At 33.8% G+C, this 11,588-nt stretch overlaps 1 protein-coding gene across 2 annotated transcripts; it reads left to right on the top strand.

Annotated features, from left to right (window-relative positions):
• Nucleotides 1-849: 849 nt before the first annotated feature.
• Nucleotides 850-7,826, top strand: LOC105318445 (ubiquitin-conjugating enzyme E2 E3). 2 transcript variants are annotated; one of them, XM_011415578.4, is made up of 5 exons: nt 850-1,128; nt 1,215-1,390; nt 4,583-4,633; nt 5,091-5,223; nt 7,438-7,826. In XM_011415578.4, exons 2-5 carry the CDS (start codon nt 1,278-1,280, stop codon nt 7,681-7,683), a joined length of 543 nt encoding a protein of 180 aa, XP_011413880.1. In that variant the 5' UTR covers nt 850-1,128; nt 1,215-1,277; the 3' UTR covers nt 7,684-7,826. The 2 variants fall into 2 exon arrangements, with proteins under 2 accessions (XP_011413880.1, XP_011413881.1); XM_011415579.4 differs by having other exon boundaries at nt 959-1,092.
• The last annotated feature ends 3,762 nt before the right edge of the window (nt 7,827-11,588 follow it).

Below are 11,588 nucleotides of genomic sequence, written 5' to 3' on the forward strand. Positions count from 1 at the left end.
TAAAATTAAAAGTACACGGAGGTGTAAACTTGTAGCATTTTTCAAAAGAAATACATACCTTGTGTATATCAAAAGTTGTTTTATGTAAAGCAGACGATAGGTTAAGGACGACTGTGCTTTTGGTTTCATCAAATTCATTGAATTATTTCATGAACAGTGAGAGTAAATTGAACATGTTGAAAATGTTAAATCTAATTATTTTTCACGTTCATTTACAAGTACAGTTTATTAAACATACGCTTAATTTTTGTACGTGTAAACATACTTGTAGTTCTACACGTACCTGTAGACGTACACGTTCAAATGCTTAACCTCTCTAATGAGTGTACGTACTGCTACATGTATGTCAGGTAGAGTACATGCGGACTTAGAAGAATAGCTGGGAATTAACAGATTAATGATATAGGGCCTATGTCAACTCAATAAATTTTGATTATCATAATGCATTATATTTTTTTTTTCAAAAAGTTTATGTCTCCGATGTATCAAGTAGCAATGAGTAGTTTAACGTTATAGTTTTATCGTTTTTAAAACGGAATCGATTTGATCCACTGTGTATAAACATGATCTTTGTTATTTAAAAAAATATTGAAAATAATAAAAAATAAAATAATGGCTCATTAATCAATAATGAATGAAAGCTGAAAAAGAAAATTTAAGTTCGATAGCTAAATTGAAAGATTGATGTAGCCTAGTCTTTTGTAGGCCTAAAAAGTAATTGACCAATTAATATAAAAAAAAAATTAACCGCCATCTAACAGTCTGAAGTGTAATTAAAATTTGTTAACTGGCAACAGAGTTTGTTATTAGAAGCCTCTTTTATTCAACGATCCGCCACTTTGTCTTTTTGCACATAACCTGTTCGCAAGTGCGTGACGCCTCGGTTATAGACCGAATATTTTTTGCTTTGGCCTAAGCAGGAGGAAATCTACCAGTGTTCGGTGTGATGACCGACTAAAGTCGAACGCTAGAACAGCCCCTGTATCTGTAGGATTCTTAACTTTGACCAGTCGGGATTAAATCTCTTCCATCAGCAGATCAGAACTACTGTCGACTCGCGAGCTGTCGAACATTGAATCGCCAAAAGAGATTGTATACATAAGACGAGATCGCGGACATCCTACTGTGGTAGGCCTCTGAAAACCCTGTAAATATTTTCCTCGTTGTTTTATGTATGCTTAACATGCAGTATAAGTCTTCTTTTATTTTTTCAGGAAGGTAAAGACTCGCTGAGAAGTAGCAGGACAAATCTTGACATTTGTAAGGGCGAGCACACAATGGCCACAAGTTCTGGGGCACCCCCGGCCGGACCCTCTCGTCCTCGCGTCCCCACCCCAGCCAAAGATACCAAACCTAAACCCACCAAAAACAACAGTACCAGCGCTCGCAGGTAACGTATTTACAAAATAGAGAAATGATTGTAGAAAATCTGTGTTCATTAACCCCCCTCGTGAACCTCAAATAACTCAAACTCATTTGCATATAAGCTTTCACGTCGTCTTGTAGGTTAACTGTGGGGATTTGAACCTCGAGATATTATAGATCAGTATCAGTCTAATCAGAGGTTTGATTTGGTGTAAAGATATTTCATCATTTCTCCAAAAATTAATGGGAATTTTGATGAGAACGATCTTGTGCCTTGTTCATTGTTAGTCAGTAAACTGGGGTACCCAACGGGGTTTATTGCTTGAGTGTCGATACCACTTTTATCAGTCAGTGTTAGTATTTCATAATATAGAGTAGAGGAGAATAGATTTCCATAAAAAGGCCTCACGGGGAGTGACATATAACAATTTCGATTAAATATACATAGAATAGTTTAGTACAATTTACATGTAACTATATACTTAGCTTATAGTTCAGTTTGTATCATAATTAAACAATAAAATACTTTCTTTGGAGAGTCATACGTGATATGAAGGAAGCAAAGTTGCAGAAAAAAATTCATAACCCACTTATGCAGGCTATGTAATTTTTTTCTGCGCATTTTTCTACCTTTATTATAAACTTTATATTTAAAATTATTGAATTGCTTGTCAAGAGTAACTAGAAGTAACTTATAAATTATTGTAATGTACATCAATACATTAGCTGCAGGTCTGTAGCTCCCGGTCTAAAAGAAAAATTCCCAGGTCGTCCATCCGAATTTTTTTCAGACCGGGAGGTACAGACCTGCAGCTAATCAGTATGTTGGTTAAAAGAAATAGCCAATACACCTTTCATGGGACATAATTTTACCCGATAAAACATAGATGTGAAATACTAGCAGCTGTATTTAGGAATTTTTACCCGATTTACCTTCATGCTTTGAGAAAATTTTTGAAATGATTAGCTTTACATTATACACTTTTGAAATTCATTGATAGTTAAAATAAATTAAACTTTAGAATAATGAACTCTTTTGAATCTTTTCATAGTACATTAAATTTTCACAAATCAAGCATACCGGTACTTTTCTTGAACCCAAATTTTTTTTGGGGAAAAGTTTCTCTGTTATATTAACAATTTATTACGGTAGTAGTAATGTTCTAAACACATATAGTTGTAAGCAACGAGCCACGTACTAAACTTGATGTTATATTTGTTCAAACCTTCTTGTACTTTAATGAATTCTCTTGAGGAAAGTAAGACATAAAATGAATTTTAAAAAAAATTGTTTTATTTGTTGATGTAGCAACTTTTTGATCATTGATGACAATCAATACAACATGTGACTAAAAAGATAATACTCATGAAAACTACAGTATCAAGACTTTTATAAGTAAATGACTGATCAGTTATCAACACACAAATAGGCTCTAGTTGACACCTTTACTCTCTATTCAGGGCTGGCAAAACTTCAGAAATATTAGGCCCATTTCCACTTAACCTGAAATGCAGTTGTTGATTTTTCCACAAAATCAGTATCTTAAAATTTCTCATGGATTTATTAATCAAGAGGCTCTAATTGATTAAAATCATGGATAGATTCCTAATTAAATTAGGAAATAGTGATACAAAGCTTATTCATACACAGCTGAGCAGTCGCTGCTGATTTTTTATTTATCTCTTTTCGACAATTGCGCATGACATTCAAGCAGTTCTCTAAATTTTAAACAAATTTGCCATACTCTCCAATTATACGTACTGCGTTTTACAAAAGAACTTACGACTTACGACCAAATTAATGAATGCTTATTAATCACAACCTATTCAATATTTTATTGTAATAGTTGTAAAAAATAATTATGGAAATCAAAATAGTTGTAAATAAATCATTTGATATAAATTTTGTTCATCAAAGACCGTTCCATGAGACTGAAAATAATTAAGACTCTGTCGTAAGTTCTTTTGTAAAACGCAGCCCAGGGTTTTAATTGATACATAATTCTTATATAAATAATACAAATGATAATTTATGTTTTTGAATTGAAAAAAAATTGAAATTGAAAAAATTGAATTGCCATTTGGAGGTTCCAAGACCCAGGAGAGATAAAGGTAATTTTTTTTAATGATTTTACAAATTTGAAGTTATAACTAATTACATATTGACAGAAACTAAAATCTTTACATAAAATTTATTCTAATTTTTGCTAATAAAATTTTATCGGGGGGGGGGGGGGGGTTGGGGTTTAATTTATCAATTTAGGCGGGAGACAATTAATTCCAAACAAACAATAATTTTACTTTGGCCTAATATTACCATCCTTGAATGGCAAATCAGCTTGAAATAAGTGATTTAGACAGTAGGCCCAAGAAAGCCATGCAAAAACTTTTTTTTTTTCAGATTTAAGATTAAACAAATAGCATCATAAAGCTGAGTAGTAAAATTTTACAGAAATACCAATCTATTAATCGCTACTGTCCTCAGTGTGTACTGTATACAGGGAAATATTCGTCCCCATTTCATTTTCGCTCCTTTCGCCCTCATTGTCAGCGGGCGAATTTAAGACTGGGCGAATTCCAATGTTTCAGATAATCTCTCTTTAAACACAACTCTGTTTTGGCGAATTCAAGATGAAACGAAACCGTTTGCAAGTGAAGAAAGGCGAAAATAACACAGGGCGAAAATAACCCTGTACATGCATGTATACAACATGATGGTGTGACATCGTAACGAGACAAAAACCACTTGCATAGTTGAAATAAAGTTTTTGAGAGATATTAGAAGATAAATGTGCCTAACAGTTTTACATGCATTTATTACCATATGCAGGAACATGTAATGCCGTTAGTCGTCAACAAACTGAATAATCTCAAGTCTTTTGTCTGGAATTCAGCATGTCTAGACTGAAGATACCAGTAACCTGGATTGTATAAATGTTGTGATTTTATTATCTTCATTATCAATGCAAATGAATCTCTGTTAGCAGATGTTGTCTTGAGAGAGAGAGAGAGAGAGAGAGAGAGAGAGAGAGAGAGAGAGAGAGAGAGAGAGAGAGAGATTGGAAATGATTGAATAAAATGCAGTAAGTCATAAATTATAAATTTAATGATTATTTATCAATTAGAATCAATTCTATCAGATTATCACTGTGATGGAATTACCACTTTTAGTCATACATGTATGTGAAAGTTATTGATCAGACATTGATTCTTTCAGACTACAGAGAGAATTAGCTGAATTAACTTTAGACCCCCCTCCAAATGTGAGGTAAGTACATGTACCTTTCATAGCAGTTAATGACTATGACACCGAGAAAAATCATTATTAAACATTGGAAATTAAGGTACATAGAGATCAAATCCAAAATATTTGATTGATTTTTGTATCACAAAACAATGAATTGAGTTTTTACAGTAGGCTCAGTGAAAGGGAATGTCAACTGATTCCATCATGCTCTGTATGACTGGAATCCCAATCATTTTATTATGAATTTAAAGTTCTGTTATGGAGGCCCTAGTATGATTTGAGCATTTGTGTGTTATCTATTGCTCACTGCTTGAAGTGGATTTATAGTGATGTATATTAAAAGTACACCTTAATATGATCTCTGACATATCCTACCTGTATATTTCTTTCTTTCTTTCTTTCTACAGAGGGATAAAATATAACTTAATGTAATATTATGAAGTGCAAAAAATATTAATAAATCAGTATTTTTTTGAAGTGCTGGACCAAAAGGGGATAACCTTTATGAGTGGGTATCCACTATTCTAGGACCAAAGGGAACCGTGTACGAAGGGGGCGTGTTTTTCCTGGATATTAGCTTTTCCACAGACTACCCATTTAAACCTCCAAAGGTAAGATTAAATGTACACGGATTAAACTGCCCTGCCATTTACCTGGCACATGAATGAATACCTGAGTATATTATTAGTTTACCATTCTTGAGTTATTGCATTTTCAGTAAACACATTTTAGAGATATATTTAAGTACAGGTTTTATCATGTATGTTTGTCCAGATGTGTTGTTGTGTAGGAAACAACAAGACTTTGTCACAATGGAGACACATTACTCTTTCATGCCAACTTTTCCAATTTTTGGGAGAATTTCCCAGATTTAAACTGCAATGTTAAAGTTATTATCTTAATAAAAAATTCATATATTCATAAATTTCAAAAACACATATTTTCTCTGTAGAGGACCTAGTTATTAAAATTTAGTTATTAAAATTTAGCATTTAAAAATTAACTGGTCAGGTCCATTAATTGAAATACTAGTACATTGTTTTTTTTTTCTATGTACGCATAAATATGCAAATGTATCTTGATTTGACTATGAATTTTAGGAAATGATAGTACATTTACCAACAAGTTTTCTGAAGAAAAAAAAATTAAAGATGAGGAATTAAAATTATGAGAGTGGTATTTTCTTCTGCAAGATTGATTTAAGTAATCAGTTTTACAGTTTAACACTCCACTGTTACCGTAGTTTGGAAGATATTGTCATATAATACTGGTAGGGAATGAAAAGAAGATGTATTTAACAACTTTGTAAAGATGAAAATTTTTTAAATAATTATTTAACAAGTGTATATAAAACTTTATCCTCTTTTGCATAGGAATGATATGAAGTGTATTTTGAGAAATGGACCATATGCTGTCTTTGCAGTGTCAAATAAAAACAAAAATGTTAAAATGTTCAGAGTTTATATTTTGGCTATTTACAAATACATACATGTCAATAAAACAGTGTGGGGCAAGTATACCTGGTAATGGATAGACATCATTATGAAATTCTTGTAGATTTTCTTTCTTCTAAAATCAAGTACATGTACCGGTATTTATGTTTTGTGTTTATTTAAACATCTAGATAATCCCTCTTTTGAATGATGAAAAAATGCTCTCAGTTAATTTATCAGTGTAAAAATATGAAAGTCAAATTATCTGTGCCATAATTTTGCTTTTTGTGCAGCTTGTAATTAGTGTGAATATAATGGCTATTTGTCCTGTAGGTTTTTTTGTATCAGCAAGTGAACTAGCTAAATAATGTGTCAACTCGGAGGTTGTAGAGGTTTCTAGGCCACCTAGTACAAGAGTTTTATTACCGGTACATTGTTCCTTAGGTCTACATCTGTTACAGTGTAAAGATTAATCAAACATAAGAAAGCTTGCACAGATTAGAGTAATGAATGAACCATTTATCATCATACATTGTATGTATGCCTACAATTTATACATTCTAGTATAAAAAAGAATAGAGATGACGACCATATTTTAGTATATGTATGATACATACTGCACATTTTTTCTTCTCCTCCTTAATTATTGATCTGATGTTTTTGTTTAGTATGAATTTTTGGAGTATTGACTTCTGATTTGAAGTATCTAAAAATTCATTTCGGCGGGCATTATCAATATGCACTGCAGAAATAGCTAGTGTTAACCAAGTTAAAATTTTCTTTTGAATTTGTTTTTTCTGGCATAGTGGTATCGCTCTACAGTTAAGACAGTCTGTTGTTAAACATGTACAACATTTTCTGGAGAGCTACAGTTTAGATTTATACAGAGAGGAAAGATCGCATCTGTTGCAAGCCACAGGTTTTGTGTTCATTCTACTTCCAAGTCTGATTATCACAAAACCTGTGGCCTTGTAATGATGGAAAGGTCTCTGTTGATCTGTTGATCTACCTCCCCCCTTCCCCCCCCCCCCCCCCCCCCCCCCCCCCAAAAGACAGGAAAATATTAGCCCCCATTTCATTTTCGTCCCTTTCACCCTTGTTGTCAGCGGGCAAATTTTAGAATGGGCGAATTCCAGGGTCTCAGATTATTTCACTTAAAAAACAACTTTGGGTAAATTCAAGATGGGGCAAAGCTGTTTGCAAGTGAAAAAGGGCGAAAATAATCTACTATACAGTATTTTATTGCCTTCTGTCATTCTCATTTTTCAGTTGATCAATGATAAAATATATTTACCGGTAGCATGAAGTTGCTTCTTTTTTTTTAAACTGAACTTTTAAGGATCAAAGTTGAAAAAATAAATAATCATATGTTTTTTGTCTTTGTTTTTTCAGTTGGTGTTCAAGACCCGCATCTATCACTGCAACATCAACAGCCAGGGACATATCTGTCTGGATGTCCTGAAGGACCAGTGGAGCCCCGCCCTCACCATCTCCAAGGTCCTCCTGTCAGTGACCAGTCTACTGGCCGACTGTAACCCCCACGACCCCCTGGTGGGCTCCATAGCCCAGCAGTACCTGTCCAACCGGGAGGAGCATGACAAGATGGCGCGCCAGTGGACCAAGAGATTTGCTACGTGATAAGGTCGTCCTAGGATTGTGATAATTTAAGTGTATTGTATGGATGCTGTTTGGTTGGACGATAGAGTACCAGTGCTGGTAATGTGACCTGCCATAATTAATGTATACTCGCCATTTTCACTGAGGAGGAAAGAGTTTGTTATGTGTGTATGAAATTTATATTAATTCCACATAGGTTGTAACTGTACTTAATATTACTAGTGTACATTATGATGCAAGTTGTTACTTAATAGTGTTTCATTAAGTTTCAAGGGGTGGGAAACTTTTGATTACATGATATTTTATAATTTAAAGACAAGAAAAACTTAATTGTATGTTGAAATGTTTGATCTATTGACAAAATGCATGTTATATTAGATACTGTATGGGCTTGCTCATGTGAAAAATAACTACATGTTTTTGTGCATGTATCATGTATGCTTATAAAATTACAGAGAACTTTAAGTGATCTTTAATTGAGATATATTTTTTTTTAAGTTGAGTATTTAAAGAGAGAGAGAGAGAGAGAGAGAGAGAGAGAGAGAGAGAGAGAGAGAGAGAGAGAGAGAGAGAGAGAGAGAGAGAGAGACTTTATGTACCTTATGTATATGTTTCATAATTTTTTATAATGTAAAAATTTTCATAAGTATTGTAAATTCCTTATAGTACATGAGTACTTAATTCTGCAATTCAGCTGTTTTGCATCATATAGCCAGAATATAAAATCATCAACCTCAAATTTTTATCATAGGTTAATTCATTTAGTTTACATCTCTCTGAAAAATAAAAGCAAGATTTTAAAATCCACGAAATGTGCTTCTCATGGTTGCTGCTTTTTGGCGGATGTTGATTCCTCGCATTTAATTAGAAACTACATTATCATTTAATGATTACATATGTATGAAGCAATCATATGATATGACCCATTTCTGTTTAAGAGGACTTAAAATGATGTGATTTACATAATTAGTACACCTGTGTGATTGGAGTTGTTGGTGCTATTGTCAAGACTGGGAAGGGATTGCTGTTGAGAGAGAGAGAAAGAGAGAGAGAGAGAGAAGGAAACTAGAAATTGTTTTGCAGTTTATTGAATGAATTTGTTGTAGGAATTGGATTTCATGTTAATGATTAATATGTTGTAGTTTCTGTATTGATATGAATATTAAAATGAATAAAATAAAAATTGTTATAGTTTTTCCAAGTCTGATGTTTACCGTAATTCAAAGCATACATTTTAGCATTTGCTAGTATAATGTACTTGGACATCTCCTTGCAAGTTTATTTTCATTGATACTTCAGTCTGTTTACATCTTTACAAAGTTTCTGATGGAGACTGTGCAAAGTGATGTTTGGTATGTGTATTGTTATTAACTATAAAAGGGTTTTATTTCCGTTGCAGAATCTACAAAAACGTTTTGTTTATGCTTTTGAAATAGATATACAGCGTGGAGTTCTTATTAAATAATTTTTTGTTGTACTGTTGTACAGTAGTTTCTGATGTAAAGATGTATTCTGATTTGGATGTTATGTAGCGTTTGCAGCATAAAATATAACATTAAAAAAATCATAGAATAATACGTACATGTACCATTCCTTCACCATTGACAAGCAAATGGTACTGACATGTTTTTGATGCATCATTCCATAACCAATCAATCAAATCTCTTTAGTAATTCATGTTGTTCCAGAATATGACATCTGGCACACTGGTACATGTATTATAATGAAATATGTTACATGCTACATGTTACATGAAACATTATTATGAAACTGTACATGTATAATGGTTGGCTTAGACATGATTTTCCATATGGTTTCGAAAGTCAAGTTTTATTGGCAATGATGAGAAAGATCCTGATACAGTGTACCTACCAGTGCTTGGTTTTTAGCTCACCTGAACCGAAGGTTCAAGTGAGCTTTTCTGATCACCGTTGTCTGTTGTCTGTCTGTCCGTCCATCTGTAAACTTTTCACATATTTGATTATTTCATTTGGCCAAATTTAACTAAACTTGATACAAAGCATCCTTATGGATATTGATTCTTAATTGTAAAATATAGGGCAAAGCCATTTTAAAGGGAGATCATTGCAAACAATGCATATAGGATGTGTGTTTTTATGGCTTACGGCCATCTAGTTGCCGGATAATCTTTACGGCAAAGAGTTCAGTTATCTGAACATGCGCGACAAAAAATAGTTCTATTCGAATGTTGCAAAGTTAACCGTTTGTTGTTCATAATATATATCTTTAAGCAAGATTATATTTTCCATATGTTATTATCACTTATGTTATTGTAACCAATATGAATTGACTTTATTTGAATAAACTCGAAATCTAACGCGAATGAATATTAAATGCAGTGTTTCCCCTAGGCCGTTTTTGCATAGAGGTATAGGCCCCCGCCATGCATCACACAGTGCCACCATGCTTTCCACTATGCATACTTACATGTATTATAAGCAAAAAATCTTTTCCCAATTATTTCAGATCCTAACAGTGATAAGTAAATGTAAAGATGTCGTTATTTCGTTCAATCTTTATAAAAACGTTTGCACCCACAGGGAGCGTCGCTAACTTCGATCGACATCGATCTCAGCAAGGGGGAAAGTATTTAACGGTTAAAGGACTGAACTTATGATTGAGATATATTGAAACTGGGATTATAAATCGGTAATAAATGCATATATAGAGGGGCAATTACTACTTGTTTTAATATAATGTGCCTTCTTCGACACCTCCGCCATTATCGAATGTTGGGGATTTTCCAAGATCTAGAAATAGCACAATGTTCCCTCGACGGAGTTACCTTGGTTGTGCTATGATTGAACTGTTTATTTGTCGTAAAAATATTGGAAACTTGAGACCAAATGTACTCAAATAAGAAAACAATATACAGTTAAGCTTGATTGCAAGTCATATACGGAAGCGATGTCACATTACCATAACATAGAGACATCGTATAGTATGCCTCTGAAAATGACTGTGTACACATGTCATGTGAAGAGAGACTGACTGCAAAGTTATAGTGCAGTAATTAATTTTAATTAAATTTGGTGTCAAAACAAGTTTGCTGTAATTGCATAGTTCTGCCTGTTTCTTGCCCCCCCCCCCCCCCCCCCCCCCCCCGCTCCAAAGAGTTTATCTCTGTACAAAGGGAAAAAATAAAACAGAAGTGTTAGAACTGCTTTGTGAATCTATATTTCTTATAAAAGCTTGTGAAGGTCAGCCTCTTAAAAAAGTAGAAAAAAACCAGAAAAATATGAATAAATATACATTTATGAAATACAAATAAAATGGAATAATACTTGTTGGTGTAGATTTCATGAGAATTCATTAATTATAGTACATAACTTGCAGTACATTTCATCATTTGCTTATATTATTTTTACGCGCAGTGATTTCGCGCTGGCTGTGGCGCTGTTACGTCGCACCGTGCACAACTCTCGCGCAAGTTCATAGTGTGTAGGAATACAAGGTATACTGATATTTGAGAGCATGTTGGTTTTAAGCAGGCACGTAGCATCGTTTTTGAAAGTGGGGGGGGGGGGGGGGGGGCCAGACCCATCCAAAAAATCTTGACAAGCAAAAAAAAACAAAACGGAAATTTAAAGTTTCCAAGAATCTTCAAAATCCTAATCCGTGGGGGGGGGGGGGGGGGGGGGGGGGGGGGTACACTTAACTCTAAACTATACTTCCAAAAAAAAATTCTTCCCTACCAACAATTTTTTCCCTCCCAATCATGAAATTCCTAATCCGTGGGGGGGAGGGGGGGGGGGGAGTAACTTCAATTTGACTCCTCATTTCCTTATTTTCATATCAATTTTTTACTTACTTCCAAAAATGTGGGGGGGCCAACTCCGTTATAATTCATTTTTTTATATGTAAATTTTAAAAAATTGGTTGCTGCGAGAAAAAGTGGGGGGGGG

Source organism: Magallana gigas, chromosome 2, assembly GCF_963853765.1.
Source record: "Magallana gigas chromosome 2, xbMagGiga1.1, whole genome shotgun sequence".
NCBI classification, from domain to species: domain Eukaryota; kingdom Metazoa; phylum Mollusca; class Bivalvia; order Ostreida; family Ostreidae; genus Magallana; species Magallana gigas.

Excerpts from the sequence above, each read along its gene's own strand:
- LOC105318445 (XM_011415578.4), top strand. The coding sequence starts at position 1,278 with ATGGCCACAAGTTCTGGGGCACCCCCGGCCGGACCCTCTCGTCCTCGC. Across the intron at positions 4,634-5,090 it reads GACCCCCCTCCAAATGTGAG|TGCTGGACCAAAAGGGGATA; the intron begins GTAAGTACATGT and ends ATTTTTTTGAAG. Across the intron at positions 5,224-7,437 it reads ACCCATTTAAACCTCCAAAG|TTGGTGTTCAAGACCCGCAT; the intron begins GTAAGATTAAAT and ends TTGTTTTTTCAG.